Source organism: Catharus ustulatus, chromosome 15, assembly GCF_009819885.2.
Source record: "Catharus ustulatus isolate bCatUst1 chromosome 15, bCatUst1.pri.v2, whole genome shotgun sequence".
Classification (NCBI taxonomy): Eukaryota; Metazoa; Chordata; class Aves; order Passeriformes; family Turdidae; genus Catharus; species Catharus ustulatus.
The window spans coordinates 3,737,955-3,764,007 of NC_046235.1; the positions used below are offsets into that span (position 1 = coordinate 3,737,955).

The window sequence follows — 26,053 nt, forward strand, 5'->3', positions numbered from 1 at the left end:
ACTGTTTTAGACTCCCAAGTTTCATTTGCAATAATTGCTTCAAATGATGCACTATGGACACAACTGAGCTCTGCCCTTAATGAAGTCATAAAAACTCACTAGTCAGCAGTACAAGATGTTCTGCATTCTTCAAACCCTAAGAGATTAGTTTTTTAAGCAGGATACAGATAAATCCCACAGCACTGCAGAAAATTATTTCTTACATATACAATGTACAGTTAAATTTATTTTAACCTTACTCCTGACCAAGCTATTTTTAGCTGCCCTCTTTTCGCAGTATTACATTATACATATTCATGAAATTCGAGTACCCATCAGATGAAAAGTACATTCGAAGAAATCACTGGTGCTCAGTTTCTTAATCCCATTTTACTTGCCATGAGACAACTTTAAGAAGTTACTGTGCCATCCCCCTTTGTGCACCACAAGCAAAGCATCACTGTCAGTAGCTTTTCTAGGCTTATTCTCTCATAAGAGATGCATAAAGTCCTTAGAATCTACTGCAGCAGTAGGGTGGGTCAAAATTGCATGGGGAAGAATGAGAGAAAGGCAGCAGCATCATATTCCATTATTTGTCATATTTTTCAGTGCCAGAAACAATTTCTTGTTCCTATGTTTCAGTGACCTTGAGAACATGTCATCTAAGGTTTCTGAAAGCAGGCAGAGCACAGGAGTTGTGCTCTCTCCAATCAGTGCCTGGGAGCGAGCTGGGCAGAGCTTGACATTTGCAGCAGACAGGAACATCTGCAGGTCAAACGTGGTGTGTCAGCTGGGGAGCAGAACAGTGGGAAAAGGAGCAGGGGCTTGATTTGTAAATTAAGGTTGAGAGCACAAGCTGGTCAATGACAGGGCACACTCACAGAGTACAAGTCAGGAGTCAACAGTAGGATGATCTAAAAAACATATAAACTGAAATTTTAAAATCATTCATTTCAATTTTATTCCCCAGAACTAGAGGGGATTTAAACAGACACAAAACACATCTACTAAAAATGATGTTTTTTTCCCCTGAGTGCTCAGACAAAGGACTAGAAGGTACAGATACCTCCCTATTCCCCTCACCCCTCAGCCTCCCTTCACCAAACTCTTTACAGCTTCTGGAAACTGATTTCCAGGTTTTCAGATTCAAGGATTCTGTCCCCCAGAAATACAGACTTAATGAAAAAAAAATCTCTCTAAAATCTACAAAAGTCACCAACAGTGGCTACAGAAGAGTAACTAATAAATGCAACAAAGCTCTAATATCATCCCTGCCAAAAGAAATTAAAGAAAGGTTTAAACCTAGTGCCTAGAAAGCTCTACCACCACAAAGACAGTGTAAGTTCTGAACTAATTGTTTTAAATAATAATTACAAATAATTCCTCTTAAAAAGGAGGAATCCTTCCCCTACAGCTGCACATTGATTCTTGTTACTGGTAAAATGAAACCACTTCAAGCTCCACTTCAAGGGCCAGCTTTGCAAAGCACTCTGCAGCTCTTAACCATCAACACAGTAGGGATATTGAAAATAAAATCTTATTTGTACTTTTAATTACTCCATGCAATGCTGAAGTAGAGAAGCATTCTGTGTCTGCATCTTTAAATAAAAAGATAACTTGACTTAACTCAGAAGATTTTTGGGTTTTTATTAAAGGCTTATGTGGATTAATATGTATATTTCAAATTTGCCAACAAATTAACAATTCAGTCTTCAGCTGTTCCAAGCTTTTATGAACAGTACTTAAAACCAGAACCAGATCTCTACCCTTCCCAAAGCTCAGGCACTACAGTAAGTCAAAGCCTCAATCCATTTCAGTCAGCTTTAGAACAAGGACTGAAAAGAGATTTTTAACTTTTTTGTAAACGTACACAGCATTTAACAGATCAGGAAGTAAGATAGCACTCAGCAGATAAAGTTAAATTGAAACAATAAATTGCTTCTGGCACAGATGAGGCTGTTCCCATATAACACTTAATTTTATAAAAAATCCTTTCCTGAGTGAATTAATTTTCAACGCAAGTCTGAGTGTGATTCTATCAGTAAAAACAACTGGAAAATTACTACTGGCTAAAATACTGAGTTGCTAAATTTAAAAAATATATAGCAGAGACGAAGGGACTTCATGGTTTCAAAATAATTCTTTAAATCATCTACAGGTGAACTCCGATAGGCCTGTGGACAACCAAGGATGAAAGAAGAGTTAAAAATTCCCACTCAAAGGCTCTGCAAACTAGTTCAAGTTTCAAATATCCTGAGAAACTCAATTACTTTAACTTTCTTCAGGGCTCCTAAAACTTTCTTCTCTGATATCTTCAGACCGATAATCTACTTGAACACATGCAATTGATCCTACCAATCTATGTTCCACTTATCAATGATAATTCCAAGTGTGACAGATTTAAGTCAGTTTTAATATTCTGATTATTCCTGTATTTTTCCAACAGACTCCCTGCACTTCCCTCTCTGGGTACACAAACTGTAACATCCACTGGAGTCCCCTGTGTCTGTAGAATCACTGAACAACCACCTGTCCTTACTCTGCAAAGTTAATTTGTACTACTACAACATCCATCATTGTCATCTCAAATTCCCCACGAGAAATCAGTGTTGGATTTAGGCAGAGGCGGATTTATGAATTTCTTTCTACTACTTTCTCCTCCCTCTCAGCAGAAATTATTTTCTGGCCTGCATCCACCTCCCAGAGCAGGAGTCTCAAGGATCAGCACTGAAGTCTCCTCCAAGCAGGCACAGAAATGCTGTTCCTTGAGAAAGCTGTGGCTGCCCATGGAGTTCATGATGAAGTGGGAGGGAGTGTTAATTTTATATTTTTTTGCCCACATTTAACTTATTTCCAGCAACCTGCACTAACTACAGCTGGACACTGCTCATTCCATGCCTCTCCTATCAGAATTTATAGCATTATTACAGTAGTTTTTTATTTATGTATGTAAAGCAATCTCTTTGTAGGCTTCTCTCAGAGACACAGCTGTATGAGTCATTAGTATTTGGAACAAGAGCAAAGTAAGATATAAACAGCATTTCACATCTGCATGTAAAAGGATCCTGATAAAAAGAAAACTCTCAGTCCTTTATGCAGATTTTGAGACCCAAAAGCCCACCAGTGCTTCAGGGTTAGGAATAAATAGGACCCATTTTGCACAACTGATGGCACTCATTAGAAATCAAAATTTTGATTTTCAATCTAGCATTGATCAAAGCACTAGCAATTTAATAACTAGTCTGTTTATGAAACACGCTAATGTGTAGTATTCAAATGTATAAACTATTCCCAGGAAGGCCTCTGCAGAATTACCAAGTAACAGAGTATCTGATCAATTTTTACATGATTTAGAATATTACTGTAACCATGGTATTATACAATTAACTTGATATTTTAATTTCTCAGCTCCTTTGCAGTTGCACATAAAACACTCCATGCAAAGTGTCAGCTGATACAAATCTCAAGATCAGCCACCTGAGGTTTCATTCAACACAGGCTTCCACTTCTAATCTAAGTCATATCAAAAGGAATCGAAACACAAAACCAGAGGAGAACTCAAGCCCAACATATACAATGAGTTTTTAATAAAGAATGTATGATGCATCAATATGGCTGGCAGCTGTCCAATAAATCTTCTACATTTTACAGGAAATCTTGATTGTTTTTCATCTTAATACAGAACTGCAAATTATTTGATATTAATGATTTTAGTAGCTCCTTGTTTTCTAGCTTTCTTTAAAACATTAGATTCTGGTGTTAGAATAACTAGATTGACACGAATGGCAAACTCTGATCCTATTTTCAGTTTAAACAATGTAACTCCCAAAGACTGAGACAATAAAATTTATTTTCCCAACTAAGATGGTGAAATCCCTGCTTAGCATTTTCTGTAAAAACTCAAGAATCAAACTTTCAGGTCCCACTGGAGGCTTCATGTCATTAGATTGTTTGAAACATTCCAACATCTGTGTCTTGGTTCTTTCCTTGACCACATTCACAGAAATTCTGTAAGTGTATCTTGTCCTGACCTTTTCAAACTGGGCTCCAAATTTATCAGACAACCTGCTCTTCCAATAGAGAGGAACTGCAGAAAAGACATATTGGATAATTTCCCAAGTTTCTTTTCCCCACTTCAAAAAGAACAAAAATAAAAACCCCATGTACAAAAACCTATTTAGAAAAAACAAGTCCAACTGGTTCCCAAGCACACACCAACCTGCAACAAAATGGCAGTTTTATGCTGGCTTTTCATCAGGTTGTTGATGGATTCAAAGAGTCTCCTCATTGATTCTTCAAATTCTGTTTGTTCTTTGCCTTCATATAATCTGTTGAGAGATACATTAGGTTATCCTTTCAGAATAAGAAAGTTTTATCCTCCCAAATGCAACAGATTTAACATTAATACATATTTCAGGAGCTGATCCAATATTGTGTACATAGATATTTCCCCAATGGGTTATAACCTGCTCTTCAGTGTACCGTGTAGGGATTCTTCAGTTTGAACACTGCAACAACAACTTTCAATTGTTTTAAAAGCCTCTAGCGCATGACACCTCCCAGATTGGTGCTTATAGAATCATTTTACTTTCAAAGTAACTTATATGCAAAGAAAAAAATGAAAAAGGTTTTATTTCCCACCCCCACCCCACTACATAGGAGCTACTCTAGGATATTTTTCACAAATTATGACAATTCTGTCTTTTGCTGCTGTTGCCACTTTTTCCAAGAGCTATTTTACTGGCGCCATTAACCAGTCTTCTTTTTGAAAAAAGTCTCTATTTGACACTTGAAAGTTTAAAAGTACATTTAATTGAGCTCACTCCATTATTTCTCCATGCCCTGTCTTAAAGTTTGAATCCCTCAGATTCTCTCCCCTGTATTGTTCATACTGGCTCTTAGCACTAAACACTGCCTACACAAACAGTAAAAACACTGGTAACATGTGAAATTAGTTATGTGAAACAGCTGTCAAGAGTTAAAGAAAAACAAGCTAAGAAAAAAGCCAAGATGACAAGAGAATCCTGAAATGTGAGTAGAATATTGTGAGCTAAGTGCTGCCTCTTCTACTCCATCAGAAGAGAAAAATCTCTTTTTAAAGTTATGTATTGCAGTGTCATTTGGTTTTCAATTTGAAATGTAAGCTTGCCTACAATAATAATAATAACTGTCCAATGAATTTAGAGTTTCAGACCTCTAGTTAAGTAGGAGTAGATATGTGTAGCTAATCACCTGAATATACAACGTATTGCAATAACCTACTGTGACAGATTGTCCAATGAACACTTTTAGCTGCAAGATAACACAAGGGATTAAAATGAGAACCAAAGCTCTCCCTGAAACAAGCCCCTTCTGCTTTCTGACCTTCATACAGACAAGAAATTTTCCATCATCTTCTACACAATGCTTCCTTCCCCAAAACTCTAATATACCCTTCTGCATGACACCTATGATAAAAAATATAAGATAAAGTTGTATTCTGTTCTCTTGAGCATCATCTTCTTCCTTATACAGCTTTACACCTGGTTTACCTGTATCCATCTATAAATAGAAGTTCCTAGAGACAAAAATATTTCTGAGTAGTATCCATAGCAGCAAATTCCTTCTGAATCTACTACTTCACCAAAACATCATAATCCAGCAAGCAAATTAATTTTTTTAAAAAACTCTTTAAATCGATATGGATTTTTTTTTTTAATGGGTGGTGGAATATTAGAGAAAAAGTCTATTAGAGTTCCCACTGAACATAAGACAGATAGAACAGAACACCTTCCTGTTCTGGTGGATGCCAGCCACAAACACAACACTCAACCACTCACTCTCCCTACTGAGTCTGCCACTGTGTCTTAGGTTGCAATACAGGATGTGACCAAAATCTGTATTCTATCACCATCTGTTAAACCAGCTGGGGCAGTCTTCTTTATCTTTCCACAGCCCATCCTCCCTCCAGGAGATCTCTCCTGTCAAAGGCCACTGAGTCCCAGTGCATGGCTGATAAAATTCCATCATCCCATTGGGAGATGCTCCACCCAGGGGGAGGAGCCAAACATTTCCTACCTAGATAAAAACTGGGATTTGCAACACCAAAGCAGCCTTTTCCACTGGATTCCAGAGGAAAACCAGACCCTTCCACATCATCACTCGACCTTCAGAGGAAAACTACACCTGCTACCAACACCCTGCCTCATGAGTGTCAGCTTGGATTCTGACTGTGTCAGGGTTTGGGGTTGTTTTTTGTAGTACTGTATTTCTATTTTAATTTTCCTAGTAAAGAACTGTTATTCCTATTCCCATATCTTTGCCTGAGAACGCCTTATTTTCAAAATTATAGTAATCTGGAGGGAGGGGGTTTACATTCTCCATTTCAAGAGAGGCTCCTGCCTTTCTCAGCACACACCTGTCTTTCAAACCAGGACACACTGCCTGACCTCTGCCCCTGCAATCCTTCAGCCACGGAGCAAAGGGAAACCAGAACAAGCTCGAGGGGGAAACTAGCTCAGGATAAGTGGAGAAAAGTGAAGCAAAAGAAATGGATCTGTGGTATATGGGGAGGGTGCAGTTACCAGTGTGTAATTTTTCTCCTTCCACTTTTCATTTCCTTTGTTCTTCCCTCCTCCTTTTCTCCTAAATCTGAATACCACTTGTAAATACAACACCTCTGTTTGCCTGAGCTGCACACATCCAGTCCATTGAGTGTTCCCTACAAATTCTTTAAGAGGAGGTCCCAAATTCTAAATGCAGTGTGGTCATGGTTACAAAATGACACTGCTTGTGTCTGAGGGGCTGAACACGGAGTTCTCAAGGACAAGTCTCCAGCCTCCAGCCATCTGTTGAGACGTTTGGCCACTCACTGGTCTTAGGCCAAGCCACCTGACACAAAGAATAATCACCCTTTGAAACCTGCTATTACTAAATCCATCTCTGGAACCTACACTGAGAATCAGAAAGCAGATTTTTTTAATATTCCCTCTACAAAACATAACTCAGCAATGTCTGTATTTTAGAGCAGTTGCCAGTTTTTTATGTTTTATTTGCAAAAATAAAAATAAAAGCTCTGTTCTAGAACCAACTTTTTTTTCTACTTCTCAGATCTCCATGTCTGATATTAGACAGCTAATTAAATTACAATATCTGAGTACTTACTGGGAAAATAATGTCCTTGATCTAACAATGAACTTGAAAACATATTCCAGTGCTTTCAGAGTTCTGAGGATCGGTTCACATTGCTCCCCTCGGCTGGAAGTATCCAAGTATGTCTTCAGAACACTCATTAATTTCCTGAAGTTTAAAAACATTCTTTAAAATTATTATCATTATTATTTTAAATTGCATTTTTAGCTTTTTTGGCAACTCTAAATATATGTTCATGCTTAGTCAGGCACATACAAGAAAACAGACAGCATGTATTTCTGAATTTATGTTGCACAAATTCTGTCAGTATAAACAAACCAGGAACAAATTCTTAGCTGCACAAGCAAGAGAGAAATCTGAAATCCCAAAAGAGCAGCACGACTTTACACAGTCCTGGAAGCATCTTTACAGAAGTTTGTAACACACATGCACAAAGTAACAAAATATTCCCTCTGCCTACCTCCACTGAGCAGTGATTAAACACCACTGCATGCTCTAATTAACAGCATGTAAATATTACAATATTCCAGTACCCAACAATATCTGCTTAAATTATTTATTTTATTTAAACTCTTGCTTACTCTGTATCCAAAACCAACTTTTTGCTAAAGACGCAGCTGGCTACAAAAGAGCAGAAGTTAATCTAAAACTAAGTCCCTTAGTTTGTAGCTGTAGAATCATCTTAAGTGATTAAAGCAATGCTAATGATGCAATATGGGTCTTAATGCAGCCATGAGAACTAAGATAAGGGTGGTTGGGGCTTTTTTCCTACATCTGTACAAAAATGGAGACCTGCTGTCCCCTGCCCCCTAAACAAAGAAAGCCAACAACCAACTCTGTGACTAATACACATCCCCAGCCTAGCTCACATTTCAGAACCAAAATGTTTCCAGTTTCTCAGCCTCCTGGCCATTACATCCACTGTGTGTTTCCATTTTCTGCTTTTTACAGCTTCTCTGAGTCGGAACAATGTCTATCCAACTAGTATGAAGGAGTAGTGCAAGCTAAATCAGAGCTCTCTAAAAGCCAGGAGAAAGGATAACTCAACAGGAACTGAATAAATAGGTAACAGTTTGGCTAACCAACCTTATCATAACATGGTTACAATATTTTTGGGACACAGTATTTCCTTCCAAGGTAGGAGTTAGGCCACACACACGTGTTTACTTCATAAATGATTCTGGAACCAGAGTAAATCTTCCATGCTGTGCATTTAATCAATAATGCCAAGAAAACAAATTATGTGGGGAACAATCACAAACATTATTATTTTGCCTCTATCACACTGATTAGGTCATCAGAAACTCCCAGCCAGGTAAATCTTAGAAATATTTTAGGCAAATAAGGCTGTCCTGAGAGGTTCTGGACCCTTCCTTTTCTTCTTTCACAGTACCATAAAACTTTAAATTACATGTGCTTATTATTTAAGGAGTGAGAGAGGATTGAAGAAGAGCACATAGTTTGTGCTTGAGCTTTCTGAGCTCACTAATGCTCACTTCAACTTCACGTGGTGTGAGAAAGGGCTGACTTTGCACTGCTGCCTTTCAGCTCTAGGAAACTCATGGTCCAGTGCATGATTTCTGTGACATTTTGTGTTGAGTTAGAACTGATGCAAATTCAGCACAGACACTAGAAGATATCCCCACCTATTCCAAACCTTCAGCTCAGGTGTTCCATGTACTATTCATATTCCAAATTAAAGTTCTGCTTCAATCTGCCACTCCATTAAGCTGCCAGAATGAGACATCAGGTGGATTAAAAACCCACATCTATCCTGTCAGAGCACATCCCAGAGATCAGCACCAGCTGAAGATGTTACCTTCCTTCATGATTCAGTCATTTTATCCTGCCATCATCTGCAAAAACCCATTCTAAATAAAGTAGGAATCCAGGATTAAATCTGGGGTAGAACATGTCTGCACAGTTTTTACTCTCTTCTATCATGTCTTCCCATCTGGGTGTTATGTGGAAGCTCCAAAAATTGAAAATAAATAAATAAAAAATTTACTGAAATTCACCATCCATTGGTGTGACCACGTAACAAATACTAAAACTCCATTTCACAGCAGGACACATAACAAATGCCAAAATCCCAGTTCACTGCACTGAACCCCTCCTGATGCAGCATCAGACTAAAATGAAGACTTGACAGTTCCCAAATAATTCTTTTCCCTTTGAGTTTGCTTGATGTGAAAAAAAAAAAAACGTGGAAACCCATGTAAATGGGTTAAGGAGAGCCTTAAGTCCTCTCTTGAGGCATTTTAGCTTAAGGCCAGGGGTACAAATGGAGAGGCTTTACAGCAAAGCATCTTTTGATAAATTTGATAGGATACAGGTGAGGTGCTCAGACACAGCAAAATCCAAGTGACAGAAAACAAATGCCAAAGCATCATTTAACCCCAAATCATTTGCTATGGATTCATTAATTCCACTCATAATCAAATGTGTCTCAGAGGCAGATAAGCAAACAGCAGCATCCAAACAGTCACCATAAATTACATCAGAAAAGTCACAAGCAGGATTTACTTCTTTAACATGATGGTGGAGATTTAGGGAAAAAGAGAAAGAAGAGAAAATAAACTTACTTGTATGCCAAGGTTGCACTGAAGTGCTGTTGGATATATGCTTCCAAAACAGTGTTAAAGTGCTGAAACTTACGGTCTGCAATGAGCCCTATGATATAGATCTAACAGACATGGGCACAATTAGCCAGAGTCACACTGCAAGCTTAAATATTAACTTCCTAAAAATATTTCTGGTAATTTGCTACTTAAGTTTTTAAAGAAATTTGATTTTCAGTCAATGAGTAATATTCCTCAGTTCTATAGTGACTTTGAGACTAATTCTTTGAACTGAGAAACTTGATAGCTTGTTCAAAATTCTAAGGTTCTTTACTTTGACAAATAAATTGTTTGGTGTTGATTCTTACCAGTGCATCAAAGACAAGGATGTCATACTCATTACTGTGGGAATGTTCCATCATGATGTTAAACAGGGCATCCAATGTATCCTGGAGAAACTACAGAACATGAACAAACTGATAATCAATTCAACTGGAAAACCTCACAAGAAGATTTTCTGATAGTAGACTTGGCTTCCCTCAAGTTAGAATTTTACTACCTTTACTGAAGCATCACTTAAATTGAGAAAACATTTCCATGGGTTTAGGCTCTAGTGCTTCAATTTTGAGAACCTACATCCTCAGACACATGAGCAATCAATAATACATGCTTAGCTCAAAGCTTATGGAAAAGATAGGAATATTACATAAATGACAAAACTTATTAAAGCTATGTTCCTTAGTGACACAGATTAGTGGTTGCTATTTTCACATATACATGTTGATTAAATAGATTTTTCCTGCCTCTGTGGTCTGATTCAAATTCTGTTCTAAATCAAAGGAAAGTATCTCAGTGACTTGGGACACAAAGCTTTGATTAAAAAAATTCCACTCCTCCTTCCTCTTCTTTTTTTTTTTTCATTGTCATTCTTTCTCTCCAGAGACATCTAATGTTTATGTTTAAAGACACAAAGGTAATAGTATCTGCCATTTTCCAAAATATTAACAATTTTTATTCATATTTTATTCATTTATTAAATTAAGAAAGTGCTTTGTTGGGTACATAGCACTTCTTGGATTTAATATCAACATGTAAATTTATATTAAGAATTGCAAAGAAAGCAGTAGGAATTGTTTGTGATACTTCAGATAGATAAAGGGAAACAGATGAATAGAGATTGTGGAAAAGATTTTATCATTACTATGTTCATCTCCCAGAAACAATCTTGGGAATCCCCCAGCCCAACAGCCAACACCAAAGATATCTGAAATGAAAAAGCAGAAGGAGAGCTGGCCAGGACTGTGAAGGATCCTGTCCAGGTGTTGGCTTTCTTGCTCTCTAATGAAGAGATTTGTTCATGTCCTTTGCAAACTAAAGGCATGATGTATGAGGGGGCCTGAAGAATAACTATTAGTAGAATAATAATTTAATGATTTACCTTCACTACTTCCTCTCCATCCACAATCTTCAGCTTTTCCAGGTTCTCCTGAAGCAGCTCTGGCTTCATGCGCCACTTCAAGAGACCCAGCAAGCCCACTAATAAAAATAAACACACAGACATCAAAATTTAAACCTCATTTATCAATTTGTGCAGATGTTTTGTTTCTAAAACTCCCACCTACCATTCTGAGTTAACTTTGTAGAACAAACAAGGGTAGAGATGTAGAATGCATCTTTGGAGCTGACTGAGAGCCCCCCAGCAGTACTCGAGCTCCTCACTAAGGTGGCTCCTTTGTTTTCTGTGTGCAGACGTGTAGAAGGCAATGCCAAATAAGCACCAGCATCCTCCATTTTTTTACTGTCCCCCTGAAAAACAGCACACCATCCATGACATATTTCACACCACCAGATTTAAAATTACTTATTCTGCACTTTCTAAAGAAGTGAACAAGACTGAGGTGCAGGAAGGGGCTTTGAGGGGTGACACCCCAGGCAGAGCAAAAACAAGAGCCAATCTCTCATTAAAATGTCAGTGGGCGTGGAACACTGCAGAATATTGAGCATCACCTTGAAGACTGTACACAGGATATAGACAGCATGATTATAATGTCTGCACACAACTTAAAAGCAGAAAACAGGACTGAGTAAGGAAAGAATAGCAGCACTATTTTGGTATTCTCATTATGACTTTATACCTGGACCTTGAACATAAAAGATCAGGGTATGGTAAGATTATATTTTAAATCAGTATCTAAATGATACAGAATATGTCATTTTCAGCAGAATGAACAGTACAAAACCAGAGAGCCAACAGAGATTTTTCCCTCCTCTCTTTCATCAATTTCTGTGCCACAATCCCACAGATTTTCTGAGTCTTACCTTAGGATTCCCCAGACAGGAAAGGAGTTTTAGACAAAGACAATAAAAATCATGCTACTCACTCTTTAGAGAACACAGTGTTTCTCTAAGAAAACTACTCCAGACAATTTCCCTGATGAATTTGAGATGTCACTTAAAGCTACAACACTGTGACAAGATATGACTCAATTGCAGACCTTTAGTCTACAAATGTACACGAACAAGGACCTGCACACCATGATCTAGAAAGACATTTTAAAGTTTTGCAGTTTTATCTGGTTCAGCGACTGCAGATGTGTGGTTTCTACCTTGCTCTACAAAGAGGTAAGGTTAAAAATTGACTATAAGAGACTAGACAGACAAGAAGCAAAACATTTCTGCACCAAAACACACAGCAGTACCAACATCAATGATTGTATCAGGCTTGCCAAACAATTACTTCCCAAATTTGTGGAAGCAAAAGAAACTCTTGGTTTCCTCTTTTTGGGACAATGGGAAAAAGATGAAGTCTTGATCCAAAAATCTCTCAAAAAGATTCAATGCCTAAAGACAGTTTAAACTTAGCAGTTTTCAAATTGCTTATTTGGAGAAGCCAGGTAAGACTGCTTTAAACACTTACAGCTTACAATTACTGTTTTTAATACTAGAATAGGCAAGCATATGTCAGAAAATCTGTCTCTCGCAACCATAAACTAGGTCAACTCCATTTAGCGTTTCTCATCCATGCTATCACTTAAAAAAAAATTACTGAGCTGATGCAGAAATGAATTAGGTGGAATTTCATAACCAACATTAACCACACAGTGCACAATTTTCCTTCTAGTCTCATATTTTAAATGATAGTTTCAATGAAGAGAAGATAAATAACTATGTGCTGCCATTAATCTCTTTTGGCTTGCCTAAGCAACTTGATTTAGTTGCATGCATCTCACTTGGTGTTAATGATACAGCAAACTTGTTTACTGAGAAGAGTGCTCAGAAGTAACTTAAGTTTGCTTTGTACTGGAGGTGATTTCTGGTTCTTAGTGCCTGCTAGACACCATTCTCCAAAAGGGCAAAAAAACCAAAAGTCAAAACATCTGTTCCCTGCTTCCTTCACAAAGATGCTGTTTCCAGCCAGGGCTAACTAAAACTATTCTTCACACCCAAAACCAAATTGCTGAAACTTTCACTTTTTCCCCTGAGGGACTACATAGCAGTTTAAAAGAAGCATTTTCCTAAGACTGCATTCCCAGATTATTAATGAGATAAAGATTCCAAGTGGATTAAACACTTCCCATGTCCAGCAAGATTAATGGTACCCACCAAATACAGAACTAAAGCACAACTTTCTCTATACTACAGAAGGCCAAACAAAACCAGTAAAAAGAGCAATCATCTCTCACTGAACTTAGATAATATCTTTATGTCATTAAAATGCAGAGCAATATTTACTGACAATGGAACAGGCTACACCTATTCATTTTGTTCAGATAAAAATCACAGAATTATCTTTGATATAATAATAAAATCAATCTAGCACTAAGTAAATACACAATGCAAAGGCAACAGTGTGAGAAAAGATGTCAAGAAAAGAAAGAGAAAAAGAGAAAAAGAGAGAGAAAGAGAGAAAGAGAGAAAGAAAGAGAGAAAGAGAGAAAGAGAGAAAGAAAGAGAGAGAGAGAGAGAGAAAGAGAGAGAGAAAGAGAGAAAGAGAGAAAGAGAGAAAGAGAGAAAGAGAGAAAGAGAGAAAGAGAGAAAGAGAGAAAGAGAGAAAGAGAGAAAGAGAGAAAGAGAGAAAGAGAGAAAGAGAGAAAGAGAGAAAGAGAGAAAGAGAGAAAGAGAGAAAGAGAGAAAGAGAGAAAGAAAGAAATCTGAGCTCATACCTTTAGGACTAACAAATCGTGGATGCCATCATGGAGAGTTGTTCCATCCTCCTTCATCAGTCTTATGTAGGCCATTGCAAAATTCTTTTCTCCCTTATCTTTAGCTGCAAAGCAAAAGATTTTGGGTTGACTACCCATCAATGAATTAAAATTCACTAAAAGAAAAATTGCCTACTTACACTCTTGAGTTGACCTGTGCCTGAACATGAAGCGCAGGTGAATCCTCTGCATGTCCTCAATGGGGACTGCAACCTTTTGTGAAATCAGAAAACAGCAAGGACAGTTATGGGGGGTGGTTTCACATGGAATGAGCCCCTATTTAAGAAAAAATAAGCCCCACTCCTTCTGTTTCCAAGGTGCCTTTCACAGGCCATTTCAAACTGTTGAGCCTGATCTCAGTAGCAAAGTGGGGCTGACAAGCAATGATCTGTGAGACTTTGCTCAAATCTGGCACCAGGCAAGAAATGATGCAGAACCCAGTGAGTTAATGCACACAGGTGCCAGAAAATTATCACAGAGCAGAAAATAATCCTACTGCTCATCCTTTGAACCACAGAGAATGAGACACCTGTGCATTATGCAACTCCCACCTTTCAGATGCACAAATTGACACCAATTTATTAAACAGGTGAAAAGGGTATAAAAATTTCAGAAAAATACAAGGACGATATTTTAGGGATTAAATTTAGTTTAAAGCCTTGAGGAGGATCACAGGAACTTGCAAGTGCTTTATCCTCAAAGCAGCATACTTTAGGTAAAACATGCTACAACAAAAGGCCAACTTTGTAAGGGAAAGCACAATTTTCGTGTTACCAAATTTATAGTTCTAAAAATTTAAGGACTTGCACACCTTTGTGTGTACTCACAAATCTTACTGAACAATGCCTTTATGTTAACTATGCTTTTCAAAACAGGATCTACTGTTAGTGATCCTGTACACAAGATTGAATTATGGAATAATTTTTAAAAGGAACTAATATAATAAGTAACAAACAGAATGGGTCAATCTTTTAAAAACAACAAATGAGCTTCTGTTTGAAATCACATTTCCATTCCCTCCCTGTCCTTCACCATCACAGGTAATACACCTTAAGGCAGTAATTGCAAACTTATCATACATGGCTATTTTGTCTTTAAAAATCATGCAAGCCTGCTTTTAAGAACTGTTTCTGGCAGCTTCTGGGGATTTTCCAATCATAGACATTAAAGCTTGATTAGGTAATTGTTAGTGTTTCTCTAAAGAGAAGCATGACAGCTTTTTCCTTTTGAAATCAGAAGAGAGGGTCAGTGTTTTCATTTGGGTTTTGGTTTGGCCTTGTTTGTTTTTTAATTGAAGTTCCTCATCTCCATTGTTTCACCAAAATAGAACAAATGCAGTATTTCATTTTTGATGAGCCCTGTTAGGACATAAGGTTATCTAAGATGATCTCATTTGTTTTGCTGAACAAAACCTACACATCATTTTCTAGGCCAAATTTCAAGCCTCAGTGATCATGTATCTCTAATAACTGATGGATGACTAAGACTTCATGCTTCAGCTGTAGTCAGGGACAAGATGTTTCTTGGAGGAAGATGATGCTGTGCAACCTTTCTGTGCGAGGCATTAAGAAGTGAAAAAACAAAGTAAAAAACAAAGTAAAAAACAAAGTAAAAAATAAAGTAAAAAAATTAAAAATACCTTCAGTGTCTCCATCCATCGTGGCTGTTTGACCTGGTAGTAAACAACAGATCTGTACTCGCTCACGGGCTTGTCCCCTGCTCCCAGGCACACAGCATTCTTACAAAAGGAGGGGAGAAAGAGTGCTTAGTGCCTCGTTAATTTGGGTGAATTTGGGAGCAATTGTGGGTAAATTAACTTGAGCAAAACCAAAAAGTCCCCTCAGAGTCCCAGGCTGGGAATTCCACCCTGGCCCTGGGACATGCCTTCCCTCCTGGGCTCCACTTCCCCCCCTCACTGCAGGCTTGAATTTGGACATGGCATCATTCAAAACTAAATAATAATGACAGCACCCACAGAGGGGAAGCACTAACATGAAGAAACTGCATTTTCCAAGCCTCTGAACACAATGGAAATAATAATTTACCATAATCTATGGGTACACCCAATGTAATTGCTTTTCACAAGGATCACACAACTGCAGCTCTAAGAGATGTGTAAAGAACATAAAATCACCTTGATTTCTTCATTGGATGAATTTAAGTAACCAACATGTCATCTCAATTAGTAGAAGAAATACAAAAGGAAAAAATAAAATCTTGCTTCATTATTCTATTTCTGCATTTATTTTTAAATGCTTTCTTCCAGTAGAGTCTCAGAAGCTCTAGGTTGCACACCAGAGGTGACTTCCAAACTGGACATTGTAGAGGCACCAACAGCAAACAATTAAAATTTCCCATTCTTTAAAGACTATCCAGGCTATACTAACTGCTGCAAAGGTGCAATAATCCTGCTGAAAATCTTAATAATCTGCTTCAAACACCAGGAGGTGGCCAGAAGGGTGTGGTGCTGACACCTGAAGATGATTTGTATGGTCTGGTCAGGGGGATTTAACTGCAGAAAGCAATGTCTCGTCTGCCTGAGCACAGATTTTTCAAGGTTCATACATCTACTTGTTTGTCACCTCTGTGACATTCACTTGGAACAAAAGTCCTGTTCCTTGGAACAGTGAATCAAGGGCTGGTTTGATACCTAAACAGAACCAACCAGTTTCCTGTGCAGAGAACATATATCTGTTATGAGAAACATTAATATAAATTCATGGGTTTGAAAGTCTGTTGGTTTGGGATATCGTTATAGGCTAAAAGGAAAAACCAGTTACTTCCGTTATTACTGGCATTCAGCAGCATTTCAATTAACTCCTCAAAATTTTTCCTTAAATATATCTAAGGCATATTACATTTCATCTCAAAGACAACAAGACAAATAAGATTTGCAGAAATTATATATCTGCAGAACTGAGCATGCATAATATTGGAATGCAAGATTTAATGCATGGTAATAGGTTTATTTCTCTAAGGAATATTTTTGTTTATATGTGATTGGACAGGATACAGAATAGAGATAACTCCTGTGTAGGTGAGTCATGGTCAGATGCTGTCACTGGTACAGGCAGAGTTTTGTAATCAGGGCTACAGTTTGTTGTGAGGACCTTAAATGTTAGGTGAGATTAGAATTTTCTTTATTCAAGCTTTCAACTTACATTGTAGGTCAAGCAGGTAGTTGCAGTTCATAAACAAGTCATGAACCACAGTGTTTTATTCCAACTTTATCTCAAGAATGCCTTTATGATTTCACCCTATAACACTACAAAGCTCAGAAAATGACAGGTCAAAAATCCCCCTGAATACCAAACTGGTGATAAACCCTAAGGAAAAGTCAAAGGGTCTTCAAAATGGGAATAGACAAGCAAACACTGTAAATATTTATGTTGCATATGTAATTGCTGTCACTAATTTCACTCTTTGCCATGTACTTAATTCAAGTGACAGTGACACAGACTTCCTGGCACAGTTTGTTATGTGGCAGAAATGGTATTTCTAACATTTCAGTGTGCAAATTGCTTTCCTCCGGGAATTTCCTCAAGAAAAACCCTAGAGTAAGAATGCAGTAATTGTCAGAATCAGCATTTGTTCCTTGGCACAGCTAAAATAGGTCATTCAATGTTACTCCTTGTTTTATGCAAGACTTTTATAGGGCTTTAATAGACAGATCACTTTGAAAACCATAAAAATAATTTGTCACAAGATGCCACAGGACAACACGGAAGGGAACTGAGTTTTTGAATAGTGGTGTTTTATTAAATGTGTAAGTTAAGCTTTACATAAAAAAATGGAGCTCGTGTTCCTATGCCCCTCATGCAGAAAAAACCGAAAAAACTTACAGGCAACACTTTTCCTTCTTCATCACAGACACACATTATCACTTCCACATTTCTCTGAGTTGTTTTATTGTATTTATCAAAATCTCCATACAGCAATGTAATATATATGTCATTTCTTATATCTCCTAAAAGAGAAATTGAAAGGTTAAAAAGCAATTTAAATGCTCTGAGAGCATAGGATCAGCTGAACTGCACACGAGTGCCTCACTGTTTGCTATGAAACAGATAAAAATTTATTATTTTCCATCTGAACTTAAATTGTTTATCTTTGCTAAGGCAAAACTACGATGTGGGAAGCGAAAGGGAGCCCGGAGTGACTCGAGGCAATTCCCATCCTGCCCCGACACCTGCTGGTGAGCTGCAGGATGATCCCATTACAACTTTCCCCAAATACTCTTTTTCTCTCAAATAGCTCTCTCTGGAGGGAGCATCATATTTTAATTCTCCCCTCCAAACGAATTCATATGATTTTTAAAGGGATGGAGATTTTTCTTGAGTTGGGGCGAGGAAGGTTTCCATTTTTTGTTTTTTTAGAAAGGAACCCAGCAGACAGTGAGTGATTTCCATTGGAGAATATCTTGCCATACATACAAATGAAATCAAGACATTTCAAATTCATTTGTTTATTATTACTAAAGGACAGAAATAACTTACAATGAAAACAAGGTTAATTTAAAATTCAAGTGTCATCCACCATAATCTACTTACAGGATAAGAAAGTTATGTACAAGGAGGTAGGTTTATCCCTCACTGTCTGGATTTTATTTTTCCTGTTTAAGTATTAGAAACTACTTTCCAAGGATTTCAGTGTTTTTATAAGCTTCTAATGTGGGAACAAAACTTACCATGAGTGAATTCTAAAGATCCCCTGAGTTAGCCAATACAGAGTTAAGTAAGGCAGCAGCTGATGCCTATTAACATAGGGAATGAGGAGAAATCCCCTCCTGTCACAGAACAAAGCACCTCCTACCTGGCATGATTATTTCAGGGAATCCCAGCTTTCTAGCAACAACTGTGGTTCTGTCTACAAGGTGTGGGTAGTCCTTTCTAGTCTGAGTCACATCTCCAACCAGCATTTTCACAGTTACCCACAGACCTGTTAGGAGAAAAAAAAAAAAAAGATTACATTTTTGATAGGAAAATTTAAAAAAATCTGTTTTCAGATGATTGCTTCTTCTACCCACCACAACAGGGATAAGAATTTGCTTTTCCCACTTCCTGTAGATGAAAGTAAAAGCTCTATAATGCAGAACTGTCACTACTAATTTAAATAGCCCCTAAGATTCTGTAACAAATTCACGGTTCCTCAACTGCAGCTTCAAAGCTGACCCACCTCCATGGTGGTACTGCAGTTCCAACATAAAATGAAGTTTCACAAAAAAAACCGTGTTACTTAAAATAAGAAAAATGTACTTTACCTTGTCCACCACTGTCACCTTTTGATGCAGTGATTTTGCTCAGGAGACTGTGTAAAAAGTCATTCTCTGCCACCACCCTGCAGGAGAAACAGCAATGTCTGCTCAGGAATTAAGTGTTAAATATATCAGACACCATTTAGAACATAAGTGACTAATGGCCTCAGTCTTTGCAGTATTGCTTGGTTGTGATATATTCGGTATTTTTATTATCTCTCACTCAAATTACAGCCCACTCACATTCAGTGTACACACTGAAGTGAAAAAGATTCAGTCAACCACCAAGAATGGTGTTTTGTGACAGTGACAATGTGAATGCACTCAGCAATGTGCCTCTCCAGCTCAGTCCACTTTCCCTGACAAATAGCCAGATAAACGAACTTGGAGTTTTTATCAGCTACTTTAGTATTTAAAAACAAATTCTTCCATAGCAAACATGTCGGGTCAAATTGGAAACAAGTGAAAAAATAAACCAGTGTGTCATAGCTGGGTCTTTCAGAATTAAATTTACCCTCCACAGAACATAGCAGCTTTGTAGGACACACAGAGTTATTTCCAGTATTTCCACTGGTGTCTCTGCATTTGATCTGTGAGCATCAAATTTTTAGGCAGCTGCTTTGGCATTTCTTCTGAAGCTAGCATATGATCATTCTATTACTTTTTAAAAGAAACCCAGTTTGTGCTCAGATTTTTCTCAAATTCTAAACAGAACCAAGCTCATAAAACAGTAGTTATCCTTGCTTGTAAATCTCACTTGTAACTGCTTGACTTGGGTTCATGAAATCAGATATGTCTGAAGGAGCACATTAATGGAATTATTCATTAATTTAATGTGCTGTGGTACCTCTGCAAGTCTAAAACGCCATTTAAAGTCATACCTAAATAATTAACACTGTTACAGCATAAAATTGTTAAAGCAAAAATTTCTTATTCTTTAACCATTTCCCAGATTGTTACAGCCACAGAGATAAATAAATATTTTCTTTTGCATATAGAAAAAAAAAAATCTATGATGCTCTTACGGATGAAAGGGAATGAAATGCTGCTTTTCTTCATCACTTTCAGATTTTCCTTTTATGATATCAGTAATATCCATGACTAGAAGAATAAAAGAAAAATCATCATAGAACATCATCAAGGACACATAAAAGCATTTTAGAATAGCTTCTCCTATCTTGTGCCTCGAGGTAAATGTGGATTTTTCACCAGCAGGGGAGGGGTTGTGGGGCAGAGCATTTTGTGCAAAGTCCACACCACAAACATTCTGCAGTGGACAGAGGGAGAATTCAGACTAGTTTTAGTATAAACTTGTGAATACAGGTATCAGAGCTTTGGTGGTGCTTTTGGGACATGATCACTGACTTTATTTCACCTGCAAGGGAATCCATTATTAAATTGGTTGTGTGCTTTCATTCACACAACTTGGCACTATCTCAATAATTAGGAAACCAAATTCAAAAGTGCATTTTTGACTTAAATTAAAATCCCAACGCAGGTGCAGTCTTTAGAGACTTCAAAAAGTACAGAAACCAATTGATAGAGCTGGTGGCAATTCTGACATGTCTTGGTAAAGATTTTAACAGTCCAGGGCTGGCAAAAATGACAGATTGAGGACTAGCACAGGAGACAGCAGGTACCTGCCACGCCGAAAGGCCGCCGCAGCCCTTGGGTGTATTTCTTGGAGTTACTGTCCCTCAGGTCCATCCTTCCCACTCGCACTATTTGGCAAACCAAATAAATTTTGTCTCTGCTAAGGTCTTTATTTCCAAGATCCTAAGGAACAAGCAAAAAGGAACCATAGTGTTACTTGGGGAAAAAAGCAAGTTGTGAAATTGAAACAGAACCTCCAATAATAAACTGAATTTTAGCAATTAGTGGGAGGGGGAAAAAAAAGCAAACAAAGGTCCCCAAACGAAACAAACCCCAAAACCTCAACGAACAAAAAAACCTGAGCACTTCAAAAGGATGAAAAGACTGACTAGTTTAAAGTTTAAAAATAAAAATGCAAGGTAAGATAATAAGAGGTAAGAATACAAGGTAAGAGAATAATACAAAATACAAATACAAAATAATACAGAATAATACAAGGTAATACAAGAGAATAATAACAATCAAGAGATATAGCAAATAAAACCAAACAAACCAAACAAATCAAATCATCAAGAAATTCATGAGGGAGCAAACTGATCTGAAGAAAGGCCACTGAAGGATTGTCACTGCCTTAAAGAACTTAATGACTGTCAGCTTGCTCTAAGATTTCCTCTGCTTCCTTCTTCATCTTGATCACTCCTTATGAGATCTGACAGTGACCACAGAGAAGAGAATTTAATTTGCAAATACAAAGGGAAGTAAACTGGAAAACACTTACTGTGAACACCACTTTAAGATTGTTGAGCATATCAATTTCCTTTGGAAAGCCTCGACTCCCCCATCTCACCAAGTAGTTCTCACTGTTTGGAAGAAAAATCTCTCACTGTCAAGTGATTTAAAAGTTCTCCTTTTACACAGTACAAAAGTTGCATAACAGACAGTCTGTGGGGATGATTCAAATCTAATACCAGACTAAAAAGACAAGAAAAAAACGCTATACAAGTATCAATAGTAAGTTTTAAAAGAGTAACTTGAACATAACACAAATGGGCACCTCTTTTATTGAGACAACTTTACCATAGCACAGTTTGTTTGATGGGAGTACTCAACAGAATCTTAATCTACCCAGAAATTTATAAATTTAATTTTCCCCCACTCCTCCCCCTTTAGGAGTTTACTCCAAACACCACAATATTGTCCATACAGAAAAATCTCTAAAATTTGGAATGGGCTCAGGCTTTCCCAAACTTCTGAAATGTTCAGTCCAGGAATTACCAATGAAAATATTTGGCAAGTCAGAATCCCTTAGCAGCAGACAGCAACGAGATCTGTCCATGCTTCACTTTGCTTTTGGTTCCATTCCTTTTATTTAGATATTCTTTGCATTATTATAGTATTACAGCACATTGGCAATTATTTTACTTAGTTTTGGCTGGTTCCATTTGCCACTCTTGTGCAGTCAGAGGAGGAAGCTTTACCTTATAATTGTTGACTTCTGTGGGTCGTACAGGGACATAAAGAGCTCTGCATCCTCTCCAATTCGACAAACAAAATTCCTCACAAACACATACAGGCTGTGGGTGGGGGATGAAGACATTCTGGAGTATGATGCATAATCTGGTTGATCCTTTGACTACTCAGGAGGAGGAGAATCAGTTAACAATAATCCATTATTTGAAATCGTGCTATACTACAAGCAGTTTTACTTTCTGGTATATGTAACAGTTCAAATCGAAAAGGAGAGCAGGGAGCTGGACTCAGTAATTATCATAACTCTCTTCCACCTTGTGCTAGCCAATGACTCCCATGTCTTAGGCCAGTTCTTCAGCCAGTGGGTAATGATGTACAAGGGGAAATATTCTCCCCACTCTTAAAGAAAAGAGAAAATATCAAGATTTCACCACAGAGATAAGCCTGCAAGCCTGAAAGAATTTATTTTTGAACACAGTAGGCTGTAGCAGAAGGCCTATGATCCACATCACAGTGGGGCTGCAGTGTGCTAGAGAGCAGTAAATGAAGTCAGTTCTCTTTGAAGAGGAGACAATAAGATGCTGAGATCAGGACACAGCTGAGAAGGTTCACTGACTCAAAAACAGCCTCCTGAATTCTACCTACCTCCCATCTGAACCACCAAGCAGCAGTTTCTTAACACTTCTAAACCCACTGTTTGTCCCTATTTTTAAAATAAGTCACCACAGTCTATTGCAGAGTCCCAAGTTTCCTTTTCCTAGTATTGTCAGTTAATTACAAAGTGTTTTACAGTGATTTGTCATGGGTGTTATTGAAGTGTCATGACAAACCAACTATTTTCTGTTTGGTGTTTTACTTGCTTTTTTACAGTTTACTTTCTCATAAATGGAGAAAAGAACCAAAGAGGCTTACAAATCCCTGCAGAGATTTAATATTGCAAAAGGGCAAGGAAGTGTAGTCACCTGCTTTGCATTTAAAAAGATTTAATTTATGCACTTGTCAGCTTAGCTTTGGCACATGAACTTCTGGAGTCCAGATTATGCTGAATTCACCCTAGTTCCTCTTCAGGGAGCTTAAATTCTTCTACTCCATCAGACTAACTAGCATGCAGCACCACTTAGCAAACAACCAGTGTAGTCAACTTGTAAAACAAGTTGTGGTCAGTGCTGCTTTAAACCTGAACTCCAAGTGTGTGACTATTCCCTGTGCAGTTCAGACTGTTGAGCAGTCAATGGATGGAGTGGAGACATATTTCCATATAGGAGCTCAATAAAGGATTTAGGATGAGCTTAAGAAACAAGCTTTCAGCCCAGCCCACAGCCCAAATCCAAATGCAATTCAATTTGAGTCTTAGCCACATTTATAACACAAGATTGTGGATCTACTCTTAAATCAGAGGAAAAAGTTTACACCAAATTTTATTGTTCCAGCCTTCAATCCTTAGACTAGTTTTTGTCTGGATTTTAGCAAAGCAAGCATGAAGTTTAGCCAGTCATTCCTACCATCTCCTCCTTAATTCTCTCTGTGATTTTATTAGTTGCTTCTTCATGTGCATGGAACAGGCTGATGACACTGGTTTTATCTGGGTCCAAGATATTTCCATCTTCATCTCTAACTGTAAGGTCTAGCTCAAGTACTCTGTGAAAATACAAAAGGCATAATGGCAGGGTTATTTCCTTCTATATAAAGAAAGCTTAGAAATGGGACAAACAAAGGGGCACTTAAAGATTTAAAGTTATAAAATTTAAATACATGCAACAGTATTTCACTGAAGAAAAAATTAACTATACTCCATCATTTTCTTAAGTTGTCCAGTATTTAGGGATTTATAGGAATGTCACCAAAGCATTGAAATGCCCCTCACATAAAACAGACCAACCTTGTTCAATGATTTCTAGCAGTCTTCATTGCTTTTAGCTTTTAACACTCAACATTTGTGATTGACATGTTTAGGGTCTTCCTATTACCTTCTGCTTTTATGTGGCTCCTTCATCCTTTCTGTCCCAATATTTGATCTCTTCTGCCCTGTTCTCATAGGAATCATGCCTTTTTTTCCTGCCACTCTTTTTTCCCCTTTCCCACAGTGACCCCCTCAGCCCCCATTGTCATTTCCCCTTTTTTCCTTCTCCACACTTTGGCAAGTTTCCTTCACACCACACAACTCTACCCCACTCTTTCAGAAGCTCACAAACACTTTCCAGCTTGAAATCCAAATAATTTTAAACATCCCCTTCACCCCTACTCTTCCGAGGAAACACTTTACTGTCTCATAACACAGAAAGAATATAAGAGTGACAAAACAGAAGTCTGAAAGCAAATTAATTTTAATGCTGTCTTAATCACAGCTGGGCTTCTTTGACTGGAGAACTTCAAAGTAAATTCTGGTTTTGAGTGAGCAGTCAGCTCCACACAGTGCAGTAGGATATGTGTATTCTATAGTGTGCTCTGTATGAATACAATTGATTACAAATTTGCATCCAAATCACAGTGAACAAGTTAAGAATCTCAGAACACCTTGTGGTCATTTTTTATGTACAGCCACATGTAATTGTAGAGTTTCAGCTGCACAGAGGCCTTCAGGCCACAACAACCACAGTCACTTAAAATAGCAAAACACAGTTTATAAGCAGATTCTAATGCCTTTAAAAACAATACTGTCAAGACTTTTTTACCAAGCTCTTTTGGCCCCATCTCCTTATCAGATGGTGGGACACCATTAACCTCACTCAAACCAACAGTTTTGCCAGAAAATATGTTGTATTGCAGTGACTTTTTGTTGGCAAGGAGAAGAGGAGACAGTTTGTTAAATAACTCTTCTGTCCCTGGCAGTTTCACTTCTATTACAGAACCAGAGTTCTGCCTGGAAATTCCCCGGTGAATTGGGTGTGGATGTTTGTTTGCAGACTTGGTGCAGTTTGCCAGCACCACTTTTGAGGGTCACTTACTGGACTTAGGCCATGTTTGTGACAGATGGACAATTTCTGGGCCCCAAGCTTGGTGATATGTGCACACAGAGGCTGGTTATGAGACCTCATATCTTCCCAACTGACAAGCTCATGTATTTATAATTAAGAAATAAATCAATATTTTGTGAAAGCATTTTGCCATGAGAAGCCTCATCATGGTATCCATGATCAACACAGGAAGATTTTATATGAACCCCACTTCTGAATTCCAACCTGCAAACATGAAATCTTGATCACCATCCCTTTGCTGCTGTGCTTTGAATTAAATCATGCTTTCCAGAAGCAGTGTTGGCCACTTACTTGTTCCCATAGTCAATTTTGGATGTGACTTTCTGTTTGAGCTCTTTGAGCTCGTCCTTTGGCAAAGTCCCAGACAGAAGCTGTGACCTCCACTCCATCAGGTCACACATCATGGACTGCACCTGCTGGAACCGAACTTTCTTGTTTGCCTGAGAGAGAAAAAACCTCAGTGAGTTTCAGGCTTGGAGCTGAAGTGAAGGACTGGGCTTGACAACTAAAGGCTACATGTCATATAGAATGTTAAATGATAGCAGGAAGAAAAAACAGGCAAAATAATGATGTCTCATGCTGCAAATATTTAAGGACAGAATGTCCCATGTGATCATAAAGAAATAAGATGAAATTTTTTATCAGGATAGGGAATATGTTGTGTTTTATTTAATTAGTTGTTTTAAAATTCTTTAACAAATTCTCATCAAGAGAAAACATTACAAAACCTAGTAACTCCTGTATGACATACTGATGGGAACAACAACACTTGATTGTGGTTTTAACACATTTTAGAGAAAAATGAGAGAATACACAGAAGTTACTAAAGCAGCTCCAGTGTCATTCACTGAAAATAAGGCAGGGTTTTCATTGCTGGCTTAATCAAGA

General features: G+C 37.8%; 1 protein-coding gene across 2 annotated transcripts in view; it reads right to left on the reverse strand.

Annotated features, from left to right (window-relative positions):
• The window catches only part of DOCK2 (dedicator of cytokinesis 2), a 186,427-nt gene that overhangs the window by 147,702 nt on the left and 12,672 nt on the right, over positions 1-26,053 (reverse strand). Inside the window, exons 6-23 of one of the 2 annotated variants that reach the window (XM_033073226.1) lie at positions 25,457-25,605; positions 23,693-23,828; positions 22,199-22,353; positions 21,499-21,580; positions 20,768-20,903; positions 20,153-20,228; positions 19,134-19,210; positions 18,686-18,811; positions 17,716-17,840; positions 15,513-15,611; positions 14,014-14,086; positions 13,835-13,938; positions 11,294-11,477; positions 11,110-11,207; positions 10,040-10,129; positions 9,696-9,796; positions 7,123-7,257; positions 4,199-4,307 (exon numbers count right to left, since the gene is read on the reverse strand). In XM_033073226.1, coding sequence (XP_032929117.1) covers positions 4,199-4,307; positions 7,123-7,257; positions 9,696-9,796; positions 10,040-10,129; positions 11,110-11,207; positions 11,294-11,477; positions 13,835-13,938; positions 14,014-14,086; positions 15,513-15,611; positions 17,716-17,840; positions 18,686-18,811; positions 19,134-19,210; positions 20,153-20,228; positions 20,768-20,903; positions 21,499-21,580; positions 22,199-22,353; positions 23,693-23,828; positions 25,457-25,605 — 2,055 coding nt within the window. The remainder of the gene's footprint in view (positions 1-4,198; positions 4,308-7,122; positions 7,258-9,695; positions 9,797-10,039; positions 10,130-11,109; positions 11,208-11,293; positions 11,478-13,834; positions 13,939-14,013; positions 14,087-15,512; positions 15,612-17,715; positions 17,841-18,685; positions 18,812-19,133; positions 19,211-20,152; positions 20,229-20,767; positions 20,904-21,498; positions 21,581-22,198; positions 22,354-23,692; positions 23,829-25,456; positions 25,606-26,053) is intronic. The other variant, XM_033073225.1, reaches the window with a different exon arrangement.